The following is a 24,582-nucleotide window of genomic DNA, read 5'->3' as shown; positions in this document are numbered from 1 at the left end:
GAAGTTCCGTTCAAAACAAACGTTCCTGATAATATAATCATTCTCCTCATGGATGTTATGATGTTTTTCTCATTTGCATCAAGACATTATTATTATTGTTTTTATTTCTCTCTTCCTGGGCTAATGCGGGACAACAAGCCATCAAACTGGGTTACAAACAGACAGAAGAGCAGCTAAAAACTGTCATTTAGACGCAGCTCCTGCAGGCTAGAAGGTAACGATCGCCGTAGGAAAAAGACAAAAAACTGCTGTCCTGAACCCAGAATGGAGAGATAATTATAGATGCTTTTGTGGAGTTCTTTAAAATAAATAACTTAACCTCTCAACATCATCCGTATCTTCTGTGTATTTTAAACGAGATAAACAGCCAAAGCCTCCATCATGTAGCGATGAGGCTAAAAACTTCAGACAGCTTCTCCAATGGAAGTGTCTCGTTTATGAACACATTTTTGGACAAGCATTGAGCATTAAATTAGACGCACATCCAAAGATTCAGCAGACTCGAATTTGACGCATGAATCACATTTGATGTCAAATGCAACTTTACATCTGGCTTGTTGAATTTGTTCATAAATGCTGTACTATTCTTTTAAAAGTGCGACTTAAACTCCAGAGCGACTTATATATGTTTTTTTCTTCCTTATTATGCATTTTTTTAATTACTTCGACTTATACTCCGGTGCGACTTATAGTCCGGAAAATACGGTAAACATAGTGCAACTATTAACTAGAACAAAAATGTATATATAAATATTAGAAAAAAAAGATGATAATTAGTTGCGTGAAAAAGTTTGGAAACTGTAGTATGTAGAAGTATATCTCTTTGATTATGATTCATGCTTACATGAAAAATTCCCTAAAAAATAAAAGCGATTTTGTCCTAAAAAATGGTTGCAGTAGGAAAATAAGGTCATAATAAATAGTAATGTAACAAAGTTGACAGTAGCAGTATTAACAATCTAGATCCTTGTGATCATATCTCCATTCAAATTTAAAAGCAAGGACTTTCTCCCATGTAGCATAAATGTGATGATGACTGTTCATCATGACTATAGCTTATACCAATGTAACTTTTTATTAGTTGTTGTTTTTGAAAGATTATGGATTTATTTAGTTTTTTTCCCTGAGCCCTTACTCTGTAGTCGTCTCCCTGTCGGCAGCAGCAGGGCGCTGTTCTTATTAAAAAGAAACACAAATTTGATTTTTTCTCTGTTGAAATGTCTTTGTAGGTCGTTGTTTGCTTTAAACAGCAAGAGACACTTGCTGTCAGTTTTAAACGTTCATTACAAGAGTTTTTGCGCCCCGAAGTCTGAGTCTGTGGATATCTTGGTAACTTCACTGAGCTGTTTTCGTGCGCCTCCTGCTCAGACTGCTGACATATTCTGCTGCACTTTATGGCAGTAAAATGTTGTCATCCATTCATGATATGCAGACTTCTATTAGGGAATTTATTTGAAACACGATGAGACAAAATAGCATTTGAAGACCCTGTGATTTTGGAAGTTTTCCCACTTAGAAATCATGGAGGGCTCTGAAATTAGGTACATATCCTCTGTGACATAAATTATCTTAAAAAAAGTCTAGAAATCACATTTTACGATTTCTTGAATCATTTATTTGTATCCTACAGCGGCATATAAGTATTTGAACACCTGAGAAAATCAATGCTAATATTTGGAACAGTACAGTTAGACGGGTCAAATGTTTCCTGTAGTTTTTCACCAGGTTTGAAGACACGCTTTGGCCCACTCCTCCTCACAGATCTTCTCTACATCAGTAAGGTCTCTGGGATGTCGCTGAGAAACCCAGAGTTAAAACTTCCTCCTAAGATTTTCTTTTGGATTTAAGTCTGGATACTGGCTAGACCACACCAAAACCTTAATATTCTTCTTACTGATCCACTCCTCGGTTCTCCTGGTTGTGTTCTTCGGGTCATTTGTCATGTAGGAAGATCCAACCATGACCCATCTTCAATGTTCTGACTGAGGGAAGGAGATTGTTCCCCAAAATCTCAAAATACATGACCCCGGTCATCCTCTCCTTTATACAATGCTATCATACTGTCCCATATGCAGAAAAACACCCCCATAGCATGATGCTACCACCCCCATGCTTCACAGTAGGAATAGTGTTCTTGGGATGATGCTCATCATTCTTCTTCCTCCAAACACGGTGAGTCTAATTAAGACCAAAAACTTCTATTTTGGTCTCATGACTTTCTCCCATGATCCTCTGGATCATCCAAATGGTCATTGATGAACTTAAGATGGGCCTGGACATGTGCTGCTTTTCAAACCTTGACTTCTTAGTGTACTACCAACACTAACCATGGAAACAGTGGTCACAGCTCTTTTCAGCTCGTTGACCAGCTCCTCCAGTGTAGTTCTGGGCTGATTTCACCTTTCTTAGGATCATTGAGACTCCTTGAGGTGAGATCTTGCATGGAGATCTTGCATGTGGAGCTCTACGATTTAGTCTCTGGTGTCTTTTGACAGCTCTTTGGTTTTTTTGCCATGTTAGTAGTTGGAGTCTTACTGATACTATGGGGTGGACAGGTGTCTTCATGCAGCTAATGACTTAAAACAGATGCTTCTAATTTAGGATAAAAAGTAGAGTGGAGAGTATTCAAAGATGGACAAACAGGTGTTCAAATACTTAATTGCAGAAGAAGCATACAAATAAAAAATATATATATAAACAATACAATTTAATATCCAGATTATTTTTTAAAGATAATTTTCCCACAGTTGATATGCACCTAAGATGAAAATCTGAGACCTCTTCATGATTTCTGAGTGGGTGAAAATCACAGGGTGTTCCAATATATATTTACTTCCTTGTAACAACTTTAAAATTCACAGAGCAGATCTTCTTTTCCTTTGGGCTTTTCCCTTCAGGGGTCGCCACAGCGAATCAGTTTCCTCCATCTAAGCCTGTCTTCAGCATCCTCCACTCTAACACCAGCCACCTTCATGTCTTCATTCACTGCATCCATAAACCTCCTCTTTGGTCTTCCTCTAGACCTCTTTCCTGGTAGCTCTAGACTCAGCATCCTTCTACCAATATATTCACTGTCTCTCCTCTGAACATGTCCAAACCATCTCAGTCTGGCCTCTCTGACTTTATCTCCAAAACCTCTAACATGTGCTGTCCCTCTGATGTATTCATTCCTGATCCTATCCATCCTGGTCACTCCCAAAGAGAACCTCAGCATCTTCATCTCTGCTACCTCCAGCTCTGCTTCCTGTCTTTTCTTCAGTCCCACTGTTTCTAGTCCAAACAACATGGCTGGTCTCACCACAGTCTTGTACACCTTTCCTTTCATTTGTGCTGAAACTCTTCTGTCACACATCACACCTGACACTTTTCTCCACCCATTCCAACCTGCTTGCACTCTCCTCTTCACTTCTTTTCCACACTCTCCATTACTCTGTACTGTTGACCCTAAATACTTAAACTCCTCCACCTTCTTTATCTCTTCTCCCTGTAACCTCACTCTTCCACTCTGGTTCCTCTCATTCACACACATGTACTCTGTCTTACTGCGGCTAACCTTCATTCCTCTCCTTTCCAGGGCAAACCTCCACCTCTCTAACTCCACCTCCACCTGTTCCCTGCTCTCACTACAAATCACAATATCATCTGCAAACATCATAGTCCATGGTGATTCCTGTCTAACCTCATCCGTCAGTCTGTCCATCACCATTGCAAACAGGAAGGGGCTCAGAGCTGATCCCTGATGTAATCCCACCTCCACCTTGAACTCCTCTGTCACCCCTACAGCACACCTCACCACTGTCTTACAGCCCTCATACATGTCCTGCACTGCTCGGACATACTTCTCTGTCACTCCAGACTTCCTCATACAATACCATAGTTCCTCTCTGGGCACTCTGTCATAAGCTTTCTCCAGATCTACAAAGACACAGTGGAGCTCTCTCTGACCTTCTCTGTACTTCTCTATCAACATCCTCAAAGCAAATGTTGCATCTGTAGTGCTCTTTCTTGGTATGAAACCATACTGCTGCTCACAAATGTTCACTTCTGCTCTTAGTCTGGCTTCCACTACTCTTTCCCACACCTTCATCGTATGGCTCCACTATTCTTAAAAATGGGTACTATGACACCTCCTCAATTCCTCAGGCATCTTCTCACCACCTAAGATCTATAAATCAAACTCAAAAAGTTTGACTTTGGGAGTCTGGAAAACCTCCCTGGTATTACTGTGTTTCTCAATTGCAAAAAAACATTTTCTGAATCATTGTACTAGTTTCCTCAAACCCCAAACCCAATCTTCAAAATATAGGCTAAGTATACAAAATACTTGACTCTTGAGACAAAAGCTCACTTTGAGGTCACGATGAAGACTCTGTTGTCTAAGCTAAGTAACACATAGCAAACACAACACACTACATGACAAAACCAAAGACACTATACATACATTTTTTAAGGAATGGCAAATAGCATTCAGGATCACTTTTTTTCTGTAAATCCAGGATCACATTTATTGCACTTCTTCCTAGCCAGACAACAAGGAACACATTTATAGTGTCTGATCCAGCCTTTATAAAACTGAACAGAAACCCATGTCTTTGGCCTGCAGCAGGTTTTCCTGAGCGTGTTGTGTCTATTGTAAACATTCTAACAACAAGCAGAAAAAAAACCTTCCATTTGGTTAAGATATGAAGAACAACCTGGAAAGAAAACTGATACAAATTGGTTATTTGTGTTGAATCTGATGGACAGACTTTTGGGAAAATTGGCACTGTCCCAGACAATAACAAAAACTGTGTATCTTCTCTGTAATTTTCTTGTTGAAAATCCATATGATTGAAGCCACAGTAAACCTGCTGAGCTGAGGGTTGACCTTTTGACCTGCTCCCCTCATGATCATTCATGAACCAACACATGGTCAATAACTGCAAATTGTGTTTTCGGTTAAGAGTGATGTTGAGAAAAGATGTAAAGATGTTGATAGGCTGATTTGGAGAATAGTACTCAGGGTTTCAGCAATTGAAAAAACTGTATTAGCTTAAAAAACATGTTTAATAAATACTACATTGTAGTTTTTCGTGAATACCATTGTGATTGTTTCTGCAAAATTGTATTATAAGATCCACACACTGTATGATGAGCTGCTGTTTTTTTTTCCAGCCATTTAATTCAACAACATTGAAGTGAAATGCTTCCAGATCCTGTCTCAGTTTGACATAGTGGACCCACATATCAACATGGAAACAGAAAAAAAAATAGAATTTTAATAGAATAGAATTTGAATTATGTGCATTCAAAAGTACTTCAAATTCAGTTTTGTACAAAATAAAACTTGGCTTCCATTTTTTTTATCTCAAATAACAGGGTGAACATTCAGATAAAGTCACCAAACGTTTCCAGTCAGCTTATAGCCAGTGGAGTCCACTTAACTCCTTCAGGAGTTCACAGCGTGGAACTTGCCAGGAATTGTCTCACTGTTGAACAGCTCATCTTCTCTCTTTGGCTGCATTTGCATTTCTCGTGGTGCAGCACTTACTGTTGTTGATTTTTAATAGCTAATGTTAACATTCAATTAATCTCCTAAATGATGAATGTATTTTATGTGCAAGAAAGTCTACGGTTAAAAAAACGGCTATATTTAATGACTCCTTAGATTTTAATAAAAAAAAAGTGATACATGGGAAATAGTGGTGATTAGGTTGTGGGAAGAGTGGTCTTTCCTTTAAATCACATGTGTCAACGTCAAGGCCCGGGGGCCGGATCCGGCCCTCCAGGTAGATATATCCGGCCCTCCAGATCATTTTATTTTATTGTTATTAATTGCTCAATTGCACTTTTATCTAACTTGTGTATTTTGACAAAATATATTTTTATGGAAAATATTGAAAGTTATTTAAGGTTTAAGTTGATTTATTCTGGAATAATATTCCTGCCTTTTTATTATTCATATTTATGTTAAAACGTTGCTGTTTTGAAGTTTTAAAAATCGGCATTCCACTAACTTTTTGGACTATTTAGGCATTTACTAACATTCTTTAGGCTATTTTGGAGTTTAGCTAATATTTCAGCAACGTGCTAGCGGTTTTGGCTAATTTAGGCTTTTTTCCATTTTTTTTTTATATTTTAAAGTTTAACTATTTCTTTAGCTACATGCTAGCTGTTTTGGCTAACCAAAGTATTTTAGGCTTAAAAACCCTTTGGCACTTAGCTAATATTTTAGCTGGCTATCAGCTTCAACATTTTCAGCTATTAGCTACAGTGTTTTTAGCTATCAACTTCAATGTTTTTAGCTTACGATTTCAGCATCTTCAGCTGTCAAAATTCGCTTACAGCTTTCACACTAGCGTTATCGCAGGTAATGCTATATATCTAACTTATCTAAATTATGTTAAAAGTTTCTGTTTTAAGATTTTAAAAATGTAGTTTTAGAGTATTCAATAAAAGTTCATCCTCTTCGGCCCGCGACCTAAGGTGTGTTTTGGATTTTGGCCTCTTGTACGATATTTTTACATCCCTGCTTTAAATGAATTAGATTAGCTTGCTCTTGACCCATACCAGCCTCTTTGAGCTGGAATCCCACAACAAGCTGCCTACCAAAAGCTGACTGTGTAACAACACTCTTCACAGAGAAGGCCTTGCACCCTTATGAAGCCAGCGACGGGATGTTGGTTCTGTGAGACTGGAGTGCTTCAGGCATGCAGCATCCACTGTGTGGACAGTGCAATTGTGTGCCAACTCCAAAGGGCTTATTCCCATCTACATAAGGAGAAGGAGGGATAATAATAAATTATTTTTCTCTAATGCGTTCAATACTCTTTGGTGCCTCCTGCTTGAGGAAAAGCTTAGAGCAAACCTCTGTGGATAAAGCATGGTTTTCTGGATTGAGCTGCCTGTTAGTGACTAGGTCAATGACAGACACTCCATCTGGCTGAAGGGTGGGACATAAACCGTGGAGAAGCACAGAGCTACCCCAGGTAACTGTATTGTCAGCTTTCTATTCTGTCTATCCTTTTATGATTAAACTCGGGGTCACAGTCACTCCAATTCTATTATGACTACTACCCCTGTGGGGTTCAGAGTTAGGAATAGAAACGTAAACTATGATCTTGCCATTAAAAATCCATTATCTGTTAAAAGAACACTTGCTTTCAACTTGAAATCCACAGTTCCACACAGAGTGGATTTAAACCCTCACCATTAAGGGAAAAATAAGTAAACAAATGGTTCCAGTGGATACAATTGGCTTCTTAATGAGTTCATCAAAGGCCAGAACATATTAGTAGCAGTTGAGGGTCAAGTCAGGATCGTCACAGAACTAAGGAGAGAAGATGATGACCCATCAGTTTCATTTCAGACAGCCTATCAGATGTGAGCTGCTGCAGAAATGCATCCTATATGCTAACTTCTTAGTAGCAAAATGGCAAACGGAAATACTTCCTCACATTATGAGTCACCACACTTGAAAATAATTCTTGTCTAATTCCCCTTAAGCAATATTGTAGTCAGATGGACTGTGCTGCCTGGCTCTGACAAATTCTAGTGCACACAGACCTCCACAGTAAAACATTTGTGTTTGAAGCACTTCATTTAAAAAGTGATCAATCTAAATCAGTCCATTTCAGAGCTGTCCCAGATAACCACATTTGGCATTATCAACATCAGCTTTTATTATACTTAGGTGTAGATGGGAGGATGGAGGCCGGGGTAGATGAATAGACAAACAGACAGATAGACAGTTGTGTGGGGAGGATCCCTTTCTCACTTCCATTAACAGTGATTCAGGGACACCTGATCCACTGCAAATAAGGGCGAGCGGCCAAAGGAAGAAACCTCAGAGCACAGACATAGATAGATAGATAGATAGATAGATAGATAGATAGATAGATAGATAGATAGATAGATAGATAGATAGATAGATAGATAGATAGATAGATAGATAGATAGATAGATAGATAGATAGATAGATAGATAGATAGATAGATAGATAGATAGATAGATAGATAATATTTTATCATCACTTAAATATATTTTTAAAGAAATCTGAAATTATTTCTTGGTGTTTATGCAGAATAATTCATCTTTTACTCCACACCAGTCTAAGGCAAACATCAATAACACTCAAGGGCAGTGACAAATGGAGGCTCCTCCATAACAAGTGCAAGTCAAATCTGCAGAGAAAATGATGGGATCGGGCATGCGCGTGTTTCTAGCGATGACCTTTGGTGGCTCGTGGAGCTGGCGGCTCAGCGGTCGGCTGCCGCCGCGCGGCGGCACCCCGGCCGCCGGCGACAGGAGATCGAACGCAGATACTTACTTAAGGACGGCACTGTCCCCCTGCCTCACGGTGATGTTGTCCTTCAGCACCGAGTCCCCGCTCCTGACCGGAACTCCTGCGGGTACAAGCAGTAACAGTCTAAGTCCAAGCACCACAAAGCATCTCCCGGGAACCGCCAGACACCCGCTAATTCCCATGATCGCAGATAACAGCGCAACTTCCAGGAAAACTTGAACACTCGGGTATTCCTGCCTCGTCTCAGAATCCCCTGTTCAGTTGCGTTCGACCTGCTTTCCTCTGAGATAAACAGTCCAGTTATGAAATCCTGTCCGTGTCACTGCTGCGGGAGAGAAGAAAAAAGCAGCCCGATCTTCCTGCAGACACTCTAGGAAACCGACTCTGGAGGACAAGCGGGCTCCGCGTCTCTGCGCGCCGTCTCCGTCAAATGGATGCTCCGGCAGAGATGCATCGGCCAATTCTCCAGGATGCTGCTTTGATTTTTCCCTCTCTGCTGCCACTGGCACAGTTCAAAGCTGCATTCACAACATCAGGCGCAATTCTGAGCTGCCTCCGTGAATGCAGCGCCTCCCTCTCCAGGTTGCATGCTCATGCAGCACTCGCACCATATGCTTTGCAGCATGCATGCGGAGCTCATATTTTTAAGGTTATGGCAGCTTTTTTTCCAGCAGTAAACCTATTTTACAGCATTGCAATAAGCGTCTATTCACCATCTCAGGCAGCATCAGTGCAGCCTAGACGCTGGTCTGGCTTTAGCAAACACAGACACACAAGATAATATTTACTCTCGTGCTAATCACACCACTGTAACTCTCTAATTCTCTGAGTGGGTGACCTGCAGGAACAGATAGGTGGCTGCGGGCTAAACACACGGTGGCACAAACACACACAGCTTCATTTTACAATAATTTGATTCAGTCCGAACCGTTCTAATTAGAGTCGGAATGAAGTTCTTTGTAATTCAAAGTGATTTCTCTGTGTTTTTCTGTTGACATGCTGCTTACTGAGTCAAGTAGAAGTCTTTCAAATAATCAAATAACCATGTAATGTGTTTTAAGGTGCAGCCTTGACAAAAAAGAAAAGAAAAAAACAGATTGAAGACCACTTCTATTGATAATTGCAATTTACAAAGACCATTAACAAACCGTTTGGTCTGAAAGCTGTGATACCGCTTTGTTCTCCTGGGCTAGAGCAAGAGCTGAGCTGTAAGCAGAAAGTAGGTCAGTGCTCTCAAAAAGAGAATTTGGCTAAATCTCGTCTCAAGACCCTAATCACTGTTGTCCTTTTATGTGAAATTAGCTTGATTGCAATCTTGCATTCAGGATGGATAACAATTATTTCCTTCCTTGTCTGTTAAACTGTCTTACATAGATGTTCATCCAATGGTTTTTGTTTTTTGCATATTAAATCATTGTTTTTTATTCTTCATTCATTCGAAAATATGTTTTGGATCAATTATTTTCTGTTGTAGTTCCTTAATGTGTTCTAGATATGTTAATTTAATCTTAATTAAGGGGATGTGTAATGATAACAAAAGTTCATCCAAAAGTGAGCCATCAACATCCTTTGGATGTATAGCTGGACATTTTTCTTACTTTGTCTATTAGTCAGTGGTAAAAGTGTCGTGTTTTATTTAGTCTGCAGTATTGAAAAGGAAAGTCAAATAAAAATAAATTTGTGTGATGAGGTGCAAAGGGTAAAATCAAAGTGCATATGGGGCAATTAAGTATCTGGCAGCCACAGATTCAGCAAGTAGTCCCCCTTAAAATGATGAGCAAGGTCTATGTGTTCTTCATAGATATACTTCAACTGTGAGAGACAGAATGTGGTAGAAAAAACAAGAAATCAACTGGCACAATTTTAAAATAAATGTGTATAATAATGTAAAAAATAAGTATTTCTTTCTTACAAACAAACACAAATTCTGTCCCTCAGAGACCTGTTCTTTCTTCTTTAAGACGTTTTTCTATCCTCCACAGGTTATCTGCATTATTTACACCTGTTTGAACTGGTTATTTAAGTAAAGTCACCTGTCTACGTCATAAACAGTCAGACTATAACCTCTCCACCAAGACCAAAGAGCTGTCGAGAGACACCAGGGACAGGATTTTTGACCTGAACAAGACTGGGATGAACCAATCTAATAAACAAGCAGCTTGATGAGAAAAGATCAACTATTGGAGGAATTATTAGAAAATTCAAGAAACACAAGATCACTGACAATCATACACCATCTAGAGCTCCATGGAAGATCCAACCTGGAGGGGTACAAATGAATTTGAGACGGGTGAAGAAACAGCCCAAGGCTAATACCTTGGTACATGGGGTTGACCTTCACAGGTGCTGCAGGGTTTTAGGTTTTCCGGACCGATGGAGGATCATAGAGAGAAACTGCAGCATCTCAAATGGAGAGCAGGTGTGTCTTGTAGTTCCATTGAGGCTCGTACAGTTAAATTAAAGGACGCCATGAATATGGTATATAGGATTGTCATGTATGTAGTAAGAGTATCACGAAGTATTTGGAAGGACAGGACCGGGCCTGGGCATATGTGACCTAGGCGGCTGCCTAGGGCGCCATTTGCTAGAGGGGGCGTCAAATCACAATAATTAGGCTATAAATTAATGTTTTTTTATTAGTATTGTATTTTTTAACAGTTTGACACACCACTCATTTTGTGTTTCTAAAAAAAAGTGATAATGTTTAAGCAATGTATGTGTGTGTGTGTGTGTGTGGGGGGGGGCAGGCAATGTTGTCGCCTTTAGCGCGCCTATAGAACTTTAAGAATAAAAAAAACAGCAAATAAGCTATCAGAGACAACTTTAAGTTCAAAAAAGGAAGAAATTGTAATAGAAACAGACTCAAAGCTGAGATTTGTCTGTTTTATTTACATTCTACTGCTTGGAAAATGCCCCCTCCCCCGCCCGCAAATTTTGGATGAAAAATACTCTTCTTTTTGGTAGAAATAGACAAATTTAACTAGAGATCTAGTTTTGTTTTCAATCAGTGCCTCTCTCAAAAGTTATTATGCTTATAGGCTCATAAGTTGACTGTCCCTCTATGGCCGTATGGCGCAATCGCTAGCGCTTCTACCTTAAATACGAAGGTCTCTTTGAGTCCCACCCGGTGAATATAGACTGTTTTAAACAATAATCACAAGTGGCTACTGTTTCAGTTTTGAGAATTATAATAAATATATATATTCCAGGCAGCTGTTTCTGTTTGGGACAGTAATGGTGGTGGTTTTGTGGGGTGATGAGCCCAAAATACCTCTTTATCTGAGGCACCATGCAGCCCAGGGCCGGGCCTGTGCAAGGACACAAGTTACACACTTGTGATGTATGGATGATACTGTCACACGCTGTCTGTGCACCACACTTATACGTTACCATGGCGTGCATCTTGCCCTTTAATGACCACGCACACATCACCACATGACCTATGCTCTAATTGTCGAATTTCCTCATTTTTAACAGCCAGGCTGTGCGTTACAAAAGCACTAATCACTTGAACAGCACTAATGGGCCTCTTGCTAAGTGGGCAGGTTTCAGGGGGAGTTAAATGATGAAAAATTCAAAGCTCTTGAGAAGATCTGCATGGAGGAATAGACCACACTGCAAACCTGCTGAAGACTTTACAGGGAGCTTTTGACTTAGTGGTGAACTTTTGTTACTGACCACACACTTATTTTCTGCCCCATCATATTGATACATTCTTTATATATATCCTTTTAATTGTCAATTTTACAGTATGTAAAGTAATGGATTTATATTTTATTTCAAATGTTTAAGGGGGCCATACCATGAAAATTCTACTTTTTGAGGTTTTAAATGGATTTTACTGTTCATTTCTCACTATAAAAACCCCACAGTGGTAATTTAATCCATTCGAGCATTTAAGAGTAATCCTCTAAAAACCTGACGTCATGAAATGGGCGGCAGCCACACGCAGCACTTCCGGGTAGGAAAAAACTCACAAAAAATAATTAATATTTCACAAGTGTTCCAAAGGTAATATATGACCATACACATGGATATAGTTCACTGTGAAAGGCTTAAGAAAATCGTGGTATGGTCTCCTTAAAGATGAGCTTGGGTGGATGAGGTAAGTTTAGGGGAAAGTGTTAGACTGAACTTCGCTGAGCCACATTTGCTTTGTTTACTAATGCGCTCCTGCTCTCTTTCTTCCCATTCCCATCTGTATGCATGAAGGGATTTCTGGCCACTAGGGATAAGAGTAGCACTTAGCTGTGCATCTAATAGCAGCTCTCAGTACAGCGATGACAGCTTTTCTGTCTCATGAGATAATTGAAAAAGTTAATTTCTTTACCCTAACGTCAGTTTGACACTCTATAAGACATTCGATTGGAGTGGACATCGGGGGAAAAGTGCATGAAAACGCACTGACAGCACTGAATGGCATTACAAGGAAACATACAAGTACACCCTTCAATTCTATGTTTGTGGGAATGTGAAAACACTGATGGAGTCTGAGTGAGTGAGGAACTATCTGGATTATGTTCACTCATGACACACAGATGGCATTTCAATTGAAGATGTATTTATAAGAACAATACACTAACTAATATTTTGTCCAAAAAAGAAAATATTTGAAAATAATTTCTCTTATTTCTTTAAAATTCTGATTCCCTGATTTGCAGGAGATGAGTTCTAGGACTGAGGCCTTTTGGCAAAAAAGAATAACTCTCTACTCTACAGTACATTCAATCATTGGTTTCTCAGAGTTCTTGATAAAATAATGAAAGCTAACATCAAAATGCTCTTTCATTGATTTACAATCCTTTCCAACTGCGGTCAAATGAGCCGCCGTTCACATTTCCGTGGTCACATCAAGAAGCTCCGTGGAGTCTGGTGGAGATTTTCCAGCGTTCTCAGTCCTGCTACCGTAAGTATTGGATGAAACTCACACAAAAAATCCAGTGATGCTAATTTGACCACAGAAATGTGAACGGCGGCTCATTTGACTGCAGTCAATGTGAAGATACCATCTTCTCTTCTCCAGAACCTGAACTAGACACTAGGAACAGATGAGGGTTTAGTGCATGTGCAGCAGAGCTGTTGATGGAAAGAAGATCATTCATTCAAACAGAGTCTGTCCAAGACACTTTGACAGGAAATGCAAAAACGAAATGATTTTTCATTACATTAGTTCTCTTTCATAAGAAAAATGCCACAAATACATGTTAAAAACTCAAAAAACAGGATTTTTATCAAAAGGGGACTTTAAAAGTAATCTCTCCATGATCTATATTTAGATTGGTGAAAGTCTAAGACGCCCACGTCAGTTCAGGATGTGATATTTGGGAAGATTGTGGTGTTTATCAAGTGGCTGTTCAGATTATTGGAAGGTTGTTAGTGAGAAATTATGATGATGTTGTGTGCAAGAGAAATTGGCCTAAGATAAGACTTAATTAAAGTGATATCTGCCTGGGATGCAACATGAGTCCTGATTACATGCACGTCCTAATGGCTTTTAAATTAAAACCCTTCCCTGACCTCAGCAAAATCACAGATATGCAGTCTTAATTAGATTCAAGGGTAGAAACAGGGGTGGGCTAAGGCTGATTCACAGACACCCATACTTCCTCAGTCAGTGCTGCATGCGGCAACATGACAATATGTTAACACCTTGGTAGCTTCTAATACTAACCTGAGGGAGAAGGAGGTTTAGAAAGCCCAATCTAGAAAGTATTCAAGCTCAGGTGCAGTGGATTTACCTCATAGTCATGCAGTGGGGTTTCAAGGATAAAGTTAACCTGCAATCCATTTCAGTATGTGTCAAATGCATCATGTTTTCCAACCTCATTGCTCTGCCTTGCAGCAGGTCAGGTACCTCCCATGACCTTGCCAAAGCTCCAACACAAGTGAAGTTGCCAAGCATGCAGCTGTGACAAATTAGAATGGCATTGTTTGTTGCTCAGCCCACATGAATCATTCTTGATGGATCACATAAACACATTACTGGAGAGTAAGAAAATAAAAGAGGGAAGGGGGATGCAGAAAAGATTCACTACCTTGAAGAACTGTGGGGGATGTGTAGCTTTAAAAAGACGCCGTTTCACTTAAATCAAATAATACATGTTTTTCTTTTTCTTTTTTTGAGTCCATCTGTATTGATTTCCATTCTTTGTGCTATAAGATCCAAATAATTTCCTGCTGCCACTCACTAATAAGAGAATCTGTGAGCTTTATTCAGACAGTCCATTCTAATCTTTATTCATATCATGCAAGGATGGGCAGAGCTAGCACACAATGGACTATAGCCTCTGACCAACGCAAGTTAATACTCAAGTAAAACATGGGCAGACTTAATAAACAGAGCTCATTCAGTCAGTTCACTCACAGAAAAAGCTGCAGAAGCTTTGATAAGTGGAGCATAAAAACTGTGACATTATATGCAATCAATTCATAAGAAGACATTCGGACGCCAGTCTGACATGATATGTATCGACTACTATTGTCTTTTAAAATATGCAAGAATTTCATTTTAATATAAAAAGAGGAAACACTCATCAAATTATTCTTTTAAATCAATGTTTTCTAGAGAATTAACAGTTTCTCCCCTGCCTTTCATGTTAAAGCTCATGAAGAATTAAAAAATATTGGAAAAGAAATACAAGGTTATTGTTTTAGCAAGTTTTTTAGGTATTTTCACTGCTCTCAAATGTTTCCACCTAGCATCGTGTCTTGGTGTGGTACACCTTTACCTCCATTGATCCATTATTTATGGTTTGTTTCTGGGCAGCCTTGATCTGTGCTTCTTCCTTCCCACCATTTTCCTGTAGACAGATCTCAGTGCCAGTTCCTGTACAGGAATTATTTAGCCTGAGCTGCTCTGGATTTTACTGCCCTTCATCAGTGCTAGCAATATCTTTGTCAAAATGATGATCTTTTGTCCTCAGATTGTTTGTTTTATATGTCACACATTTCTAATTAGTCCTAAGAAGAAAAAAATGCATCATGTGTAAGCTGCACTGGAGTATAAGTCACACTTTGGGGGAAATATGCAATTCTTTTGGTTCACGTGTCAAATTAACGTCTGCTTCTTCTTTTTCGACGTCCGTCAATTTTGCTGCTGAATACTTTTTTCTGTATTTATAGCTGATGAAATGAGTTTCATTTATTTGTTTGTTTAGGGCAGGGGTCTGCAACCTTTAACAGTAAAAGAGCCAATTCTGCTCGATTAGTATTACTTTAGTCTTTAAGAAATTTGGATTTGCATCCATGACCTTCTTTCTTTTAAATAACAAATATGAATTATGTATATTTTTTGGCACGAACAAAAGCAAACATATAATAAAAAACCTAGCATCTCTCAAAATGGGATTTTGTATAACCAACGTTGTGCAGAATAAGATATGTGCTTTTAACTAATGAAATATCCAATTTTTTACCAAAGTTTTTCTTTGAATACAAAATCTGTTCATTCTGGAGGTAGAGTTGAGCAAACAAGACGTTTTCAGGTCAACAGGATGTAAAAACCTGCATGGTTTATCATCTAAGTGAACCTCAGACATCAATTTATACTTTTAACTAATATAAATTACACAAATGCTAATTACTTACTATAAAGAAGTGGCATTTTAATTTTCTTTTATTGATTTATTTTGTTCTTTTCCCCTCTTTGTCCTCAGCAGTCTTACTCTGCTGGGTTTTGTTATTTTAGTTTGGGGTTGGACCTTGATGGTCTTAGTCTGAGTCTACTGCAGGAGCTGCTTCCGAATGATGGCCGCTTTCAGCAGTACTTCTGTCTCTCTGTGACATGTTTGATGACTTGCTGTCATTAAAAAGATATTAAAAGTAGAGGGCCTTTCATTATTGTCTTAATACAAATAGGTCAAATATCATAACATTCAGGAGGAGAACAGTAAAATTTTGCTCCCTGTTGGTTTTGGACTCTACCCACTGGTAAGACTGCCGTCAGTAACTACTGATACATACACCTACAGTGCCTTTTAGCAGTTGTTAGTTGGTAAATAACAAACATATGGGTATATTTATTTATTTTTTAATCACAATAAAAATACACCTGAGAATAAATTGCACCCTTGGCTGAACTATGTAAAAACACAATTTATTCTTTGAAAAATGCTGTAAAAGTCAATATTATGTATAGTATCTCTCTGATCAGTGCTATACATATTACACGATATTGCATTTCTCACTGATAATAGCAAGCATTAAATGAAAAATAAGCACAAAAACAATTATTTCTGACCCTGTTTGCATGCATTATGTAAGTGCTGTAACAGACGCTGCATAATAGAAGTTAATTTGAAAACAAACTACACAAGTCAAGTTTTGGATTAAAATAAACATCCTTCCATTGCAAAAGTAAGATGGCTTTATTTGACTTCACTATATCAAAGAAATGAGCACCGGCTTCAACTTGGTCCGTCTCTACAGAAGCTGCCCTCCTTTCTTTAAGCTTCCACTGGTTTTTTACACACTGCTAAAAGCTGGAAACTGTGTTGCAGTCAGTCAATGAAAGTAAGACTTTGGGGCATGAATTATAGAACGGGCTGGTTTAAGAAGCTGACTTAAAAGGATCTGAATGCTCAGACATCCTGTGTTATCAATAGGTGTAATATTCAGTGTGCTCCCAGCAGGCATGTGTTTGGCAGATACACTGATACATTATCAGACATTCTCCCACTGACCTTTGCTTGACTTCTTTGTGAGAATGTGTCTAAATTAAAAGTGTAGACTCCAAGGTAGCTCGGTGTTGACTGTATATTTGATTTTGGGATTGTGTGTTTTCCTGTTTTCGATGTTCAAGTCTTTTACAGCAACTGAAAAACCTCAATGTTATGAGCACAAAGGTGCATGAAGGTCAAACAGATCACCAGCATTGAAGGAATCAATAGATTTGTTCTTCCATTTTCGAAATGTAATGGAAGTGTGCAAAAAGAATGAGGACACATTTTTGCTCGCCTCTTAGTGCCTTTTTCTTCCTTTACACTCAGTACTATCGCAGTCAAAACATTAAATATGTAAAATATCAATCCTCAGATCACAATTTAAAATGTGATCTGAGGTTCTTGGTTCTTAGAGAATATTAAGAATAATGCTGTAAATAAATAGAAAAAGGTTAGCTGTGCTTCCAAAAAGATTCTTTTTTATTATACCAGTGTGAATACGAGATTCTGATTGGCTGCTGGGTGTGGATTAAACAGCGATAGGCCACACCTGAAAAAGAAGTTCAGGTCACATAGCCCACATGTTCTATATTACCTTGCAAGCTTCTTTAAAACAAACTTTGCTTCATCATCTGGTGAACTTTCTCTCTGAACTGATGCTATATTTGACCTAGGAGTGTCAAACATCCGGCCCGTGGGCCAGATACGGCCCTCCAAATGGTTATTGGATGTCGGAAGAAAAGTTTCTAGTTTCTAGCCCTTTTTTTTTTGTAAACATAGTTTATTGAATTTTTGTTTTTTATACAACTTCACAACATTGACATGTTTGCCCTCTTCCTGAACCGCCCCTAGCTAAGGTAAATTATTAACAGAGACAATAGTCACATGTTTCAAGAATAGACAAGAGTTATTCATAAGTGACAATAAATATTAATAAATAGTAACAATAAAAGCAATAATAAAAACTTAATAATAATATTAAAAAAATATAATAGAAGATGTGCTTATAATGTTCCTTCTCCTCCTCAGTTGGACGATTTAAGCATCTTAAGCATCTTATTTTAAAGCAGCGCTTTAAAATAATTAAGTAAGCGGTTCTATCGCTTGTAAAATTGTTGACTCTTTATGGGAGAATTTTATTTTCTCAAGTCTTAAAAAGGACATGGTGTCATAGAGCCAGTTTCTAGCCCATTGTTTGGGGAGTTATGGTTATTTAAATAAATGGCTGCAATGCGCAATTCCACCACTAGGGGAAGCAAAGGAAAAGTAAAAATCAGGAAATGATCAGCATATCTTTGCAGGTGCGCGCCATGTCTAGATAAGATGCAGTTTGGGGCCTCACTACAGTTAAGTCTCTATGAAAATGATCAGGGTTTGACACCACAGTTACCAAAATGACGTCAAAATGAAGAAAGATTGATGTAGAGGGCTGAGTTTTCCACGAAAAAAATGATAAAACAAAAACAAAGCTACAGCTAACAAGTTGACCGAAGGTTGTTTTGCGACTGTTATTGGTCCGCCCACTTGAGATCAGACAGGTCCAATGTGGGTCCCCGAACCAAAATAAGTTTGACCCCCCTGATTTAAACTATCATGATGATTAGCATATATATCACTTTCCTTTACCTCTGTGGACGAGGTTGGTGCAGTCGGCTCAGCGGCGCATTGTCATGTTACCGTGACAATACCCCGCACCACATCTCGAATAGTCTGCTTTCTGAGAAAAAGGGATCTAAACCCAATAAAAGAATTACAAATATAAAGAACTAAAAACTGATTGAATATTTATTTATTTAGTAAATAACCATGTTATAAGCGGGCTATAAGAGTACAGTCTCAGAGATTATTGTACTATGTGTGTCGGACGGTTCAAGTTTTATTTCTGATAATATAATGTAACTGAAAGTGTCCATTAATTTATTTTACGTTTATTTATCTGCTGCTGTGTGTGTACATGTATAGAGTTTTCCTTCCCTGTATATTTTGCTTTTTTTTTTATTGTGCTGCTACGAAAACTGAATGTCACCACTGGGATTAATTAAGCTTAATATGTGAATTATGATAAAATCTGGTAATATATTTTGTTTTGATTCATCTTTGGGGATCCAAAGTGATTTTTTTTAAGAAAAAAAGTTATATCTGTAAATTCTACAAAGATTTATTGATCTGTCCACTCAATGGTACTTTATGCATGTTGTACAGTAAAAATCATCAATGTTATTACATGCTTTTGTGTAGGTGTGGTACATATAAGGTTAAATTTTATTTTAATACCACAGAAAAATCACCCGATGTCCTTGTGAATGCTTTCTTTCTGAAAATCTGTAATTTTCTTATTTTTTACTTTTTCAATGATTTATGCCTAAAACGGCCAGAAGGGGGCGCGCAGGGCTTGTTTCTCTCATTCGAGTAAAAGCTCTCAATGAGGAAACAGCTCGACGCGTTTTCTTTCTTTCTCCTTTCGGGTAAATATTGATTTGTTAAGAATATTTTTGGAGTCTAAGCTGTCAGTTTGTTCTCAAAGTCCCATAGAAATGTTTTGTTTATGGTTATTTTATGTTTAAAAAGGGAAGAAAAATAACTAGCTTGTTCGGTTTTCAACCACGCAGCCGAATGACGTGCACCTGCCATTTTGTACGTAGCACCGCAGAAACTGAGATGTTTTGTCATGTTCTTTTGTAAGATATGTTTTAAGTTCTGAATTGTATGAAAACATGATTCATTCGAGTAAAAGCTCTCAATGAGGAAACAGCTCGACGCGTTTTCTTTCTTTCTCCTTTCAGGAGAGCAACATAGGTATAACAAAATAATTTGAAATATGATATGTTGTAATGGTGGCTTTGAACTGAGAATAGTGAAACAAAAGTAACATTTATTAACTCAGCATCAGTCATCATAGGATCTAGCTTCCCTTAAAATCTAAGAACTACTATTTCTAAACTGAGCATCTTGCTTAGTATCATATATATTATATATTTGCTATCAAAGAGTTCACTGTTGTGACCTCCATACATGAAAGGGTTAATTATTCTTAATTTAACTCCCTCCATAATAATTCAAATCAACACAATGACGCACTTCCATATGTTTCCCTATCAGAACCCATAAGTGTATTTGTATCCAGAGTTTTGGACATAAGAACTTCTACAAATCATCACAGCCTCACATCAGTTTCAATGACTTTGAATCGTTCACTTTCAAACATGAAGATAGAGCAGGTTAACCCTGCGGCTACAAACACGCTACATGGCTGCAGCCATCCTAAAGCATTTGAAGTGATAAGAGCGGCTTTCAGTAATGTTCATTCACACAGAGACAGACAGTCCTCACACGTCGGCCACCCTCGTTTTCTTCAAGGTCATGCAATACCTCTGCATGGAATAAATCAACGCATCCAATTTTATTTGATTGAAACCTATGGATGTTGGTATAGGAGAGCTAGAACAAAAATAAGAACTGATAAGGTAATGTTAAGAGGAAGATGACAATTTCATGCAGATAATTGTCTATTTTCCACACCAAGAGAAACAAGTCAGAAAACTGAGTCTAGATAGGAATCATAATTTAGTGATATAATAATTATTTACTATTGGAAATGAGTTAAAGCACATTTATGGCCTCTGTTTGGTTTGTTAGTAAGACTCATACTTTATAATTGTGTCATTTGTGTTTCTAGAAACCGTAGATAAATGTTTATTAGATTCCCAATAAAGAAACAAGATCAGTCTCCTTAATATCTCCTATTATAAATAATGTATCTCACAGTCTTTACCTATAAACCACATTTTCCTCTGTGTACTAATTGCACTGCCAGTAACAATTCTGTTTTCTGCAGAGGGATCCATGGTGTCGTTAACATATATTTCAAATAATTTGATCCCTGTTTTGACCCCGTCTGGGACCAGTGCTGCTCTCTCACACACACAACCCACAGATCATGTGCTTCCTACAGTGATATGCAGAGGGAGGGAATATGAAGTGGTAAGAGCAAAAGGGTTTCAGTCCAGTTATTGATGTTTCTTTTAATACACAGTCGTAATGGATTTGTGTTTCTGTTTTAGAAGACACTTAGGAAGAAAAGCAGAGCTTGGTGATCAGATATCTAAAGAAGGCCTTTCACCTTCTACACTCCATATGACAATATTTCACTGTGAGGCAGACCTTTGCAGAACCACATCTTCAGATCGGCCTGATCTCTAGAAAAGAAAGAACTTGGGTTTAACATTAAAATTATTATCTTTTGAGTACAGTGTTCCTCTGATTATTTGCGTTTCTTTATTCACGGTTTTACATATTTGCAGATTTTTTTTAGTCACGTGACTCTTCCAGTTCATTACAAACTCTCCAACAACTCAAGTGCGTCCGAAGGAAGTGCTGTGCTGCTGAGGTGTATCTCCGCACAGCAGAGCGCCCTCCACCTATCCGTGCGCCCCCTCCTCTTTCCATGCCCCTGCATGGAGAAATGGCATCAGCCGACTTGGCCGAAAAAAATCCTGATATTCTGAAGAAGATAACCGCGGAAAATAAATATCATCTGGAGCGGGGGTTTGTTATCTGATTTAGGAGGAAGCGCGCGCTCCTGTGTTTGAGATAAAAGTGACACTCCTCATTTGTGTCATAAAGGAGTTTGTCTCTGTGGCTGCTCTACAGCCTTTTTTTAATAAAAAAAACTCTATATTGAGCAAAATTCCAAATGATTTAATACATTTTTTTATAAAACATGTTGTCTTTTTGAAAAGTATGAAACAGTAACAGACATCCTTTGGCCGCAGGGGGTGGGGTTTCTCCGTATTCGCAGATTCTGCATATTCGCGAATGCTTCCGGTCCCCATGAATAAAGTTAAAAGTCAAAGTCCCACTATTTGTCATGCACCTCGGTGTGTGAAATTTGTTCTCCGCATTTGACCCATCCCCTGGGGGAGCGGTGAGCTGCAGACACAGCCGCGCTCGGGAACCATTTGGTGGTTTAACCCCCCAGTCCAACTCCTTAGTGCTGAGTGCCAAGCAGGGAGGCACTGGGTCCCATTTTTAGAGTCTTTGGTATGACTCGGCCGGGATTTGAACCCACGACCTTCCAATCTCAGGGCGGACACTCTACCACAAGGCCACTGAGCTGGTAAATAAGGGGGAATAAGGGGAACATTTTGTATTCAGCCTGGTATCATGGAGATAAATGTCATAAAAAAAATCAATTAAAAAAAGTCTAATGGCAGGTACCAGGAAACCTAGAAGTAGATTTCATGATTGTCAACACACCAAAACCCCTTTACTGGGTGAACTGTAAGGTGGGATGTGACAGTGAAAGCGTTCACTTCAGGGGTCATTGCTAGCAAAATATTGCTAACCTCAGCTGAAGGCAGGTAGGGACACATAACTCGGAACAAGAGCAGAACTGGATAGGACAAGCGTCTGCAATCTTTGCCAGTAAAAGAGCCATTTGAACCTGTTTGGTACTGATCAAAACCTAATAGGAGCCGCAAAACCTTTTTTTTTATTCTATTACCCCTGTTGTTTTTTATTAGACGTATTAATTATATTTGTTGTTGGGTGAGAATAAATACATAAATATTAACAGAAACCGGAATTATCTCAAAGTGTAAAGTTGTTTCTTTACTTTTGACAGAAGCTCGTATGACATTCTTTCAAAATAAAAGACTTCCTGTCCCAAACAGGAAGATTCAAGTGAAGCAAATGTATTCCTAAACATCACGAGACAAAAAGGAAATTTTCTCTTGTCATACTTTAGGTTTACTTTGGTGAGCCGTCAACCTTTTTCCTACTTACAACTGCTGTTCACTGGAGCATAAACATGAAACATGATTGGTTAATGATCTAGTAGAAGAAATCTATATATTTTAGCCACTCCCCTCTGAATAGCTAATAACCAATGTTACGCAGCATAAGATAAAATGTACTTTAAATTTACAAAATATATTCAGCAATCAGAAAAGATCAGACTTTTTACTAAAGTTTTTCCTACTATTTGAAACCTGTGTATTTTGGAGCAAGCACAGAGCAAACAAGACCTAATGATGTCAGCAGGGATATAAAAACCATCACAGTTTATCTTCTAGGTTCACCTCAGCCATAAACTTACTTAAATAAATTAAATCAATGCCAAGTTAGCAACCCTTACTTTAAAAAAATACTATTTTATTTTTCTCTAACCAGAGAGCCACTATGGGGGGGGTAAAAGAGCTGCATGTTGCAGACCCTGGGATAGGATAATGCAGTTATGGAGTCTGTAAAACAAAAACTGATATACACATTTTAAATCAAATTCTCTCTTTAAAAATACCCGTGATGTGGCTGTGTCCTTGTTCATCAGCTGATCCACATCACTATGATTTATGGGTGTGTGTGTGTGTGTGTTGCTGCTGCTGCTAACACAGTAGATGAACACCCCCTGTGCAGACACAGATGGAGCACAAAGGCTGCTGCTTCCTTTGCTGCTCAGCCTCCACTCTGTGTAGATGTGGTTTCAGCTGTGTGCTGACACACACAGACAGCAGTGACATTAACAGGACAACAGATTTGCAGACATGGTATACCTCTCCTCTGGAAGCCCATTAGACAGCAGAGCCAGCATTTTCCCTCAAACAGATAACTGTGCATCCCATTAAGTAAGAAGTAAATCAGACTATAAAGAAATAGGAATTTACACAGGATTATCTTTACTAATATTTTGCTCAATCAGATCAGCAAAATGACTGCTTTTGTGTGTCTTAGAGCAACACCAGGAAGTGGCTCTTTGGGGTGTTTTGGTTCAATCGTTGTTTTATCTGAGTAACCAAGTTCTGCACCTCAATTAAAAAGTCTGGAGTACAAACTAAATCCATCCGTTGAAATAAAAATAATGATTCAGAAGAAAATCAAGCTTAGTCTTGTTGGTTTTTATTCAAACAATTTACAAACTCCACAGAGTAAAGCCTTGGCGATTCCCAAGCTGCAGCTCCAGAGTACACAGCATCTGTACAGTCTACACTTAATTAGCTTTACTCTGAAACTATCAGTTAAATACAATTAAAACTAAGTAAATGATTAAAAATCCACATGTTTGATGGGCTATTGCATCATTTTAACCTGTCCTCTGATAACAGAGGGGCTTAAACGTTAAACAGAGCCGGTGAATGAAGACAGGAAAATACACAACTGGCATTCTAGATCCTAATGAACCCAATTAACAATGCATGACCACACTTACCGACACAAATATGATTTATCTGACACAGTTCATCAGGATGGCTGTTTGAACTAGGCATGTAAATTCAATATTCATAATCTTTGTATCTTGTTTTTTTATGAGGTAGAGCACATCTTTTATCAGAGCTGGAAATATAAAATATATTATAAGCCTCTTATGTAAATGTAACCATATCATAATGTTTAAAAACTGTTGTAAAGAGCAGAAATATTGGGTGGATCAAATGGATAGTAGTTAATATCAACACTAATACCAAGGCAATACAAAATGAGTTGTGCTGTGTGGCCATCCCAAAAGACAGGCTGTGATAAAACTAAGACCTAGCCTATTTCAGGCTCAGGATGACAGGGAGAGGAAAATGCAGTTTGGTCTGTGGAAAGCTGGGGGCAGCAGGTCATATCAAGAACAGAGTAATGAATCCAAGATGGAGTGTG

At 38.4% G+C, this 24,582-nt stretch overlaps 1 protein-coding gene across 2 annotated transcripts in view; it reads right to left on the bottom strand.

Moving 5' to 3' along the window:
- opcml (opioid binding protein/cell adhesion molecule-like) overlaps window positions 1-24,582 on the bottom strand; it is a 163,492-nt gene that overhangs the window by 83,604 nt on the left and 55,306 nt on the right. The window contains exon 2 of one of the 2 annotated variants that reach the window (XM_024261690.2): window positions 8,309-8,384. In XM_024261690.2, the coding sequence (XP_024117458.1) occupies window positions 8,309-8,384 (76 nt within the window). Of the gene's footprint in view, window positions 1-8,308; window positions 9,385-24,582 lie in introns of those variants that run through there. The other variant, XM_024261689.2, reaches the window with a different exon arrangement.

The sequence above is a fragment of the Oryzias melastigma genome, linkage group LG14 (assembly GCF_002922805.2).
Source record: "Oryzias melastigma strain HK-1 linkage group LG14, ASM292280v2, whole genome shotgun sequence".
Lineage (NCBI taxonomy): Eukaryota > Metazoa > Chordata > Actinopteri > Beloniformes > Adrianichthyidae > Oryzias > Oryzias melastigma.
The sequence above is the reverse complement of the archived record's forward strand: the minus strand, read 5'-3'. Positions and strand labels throughout refer to the sequence as shown.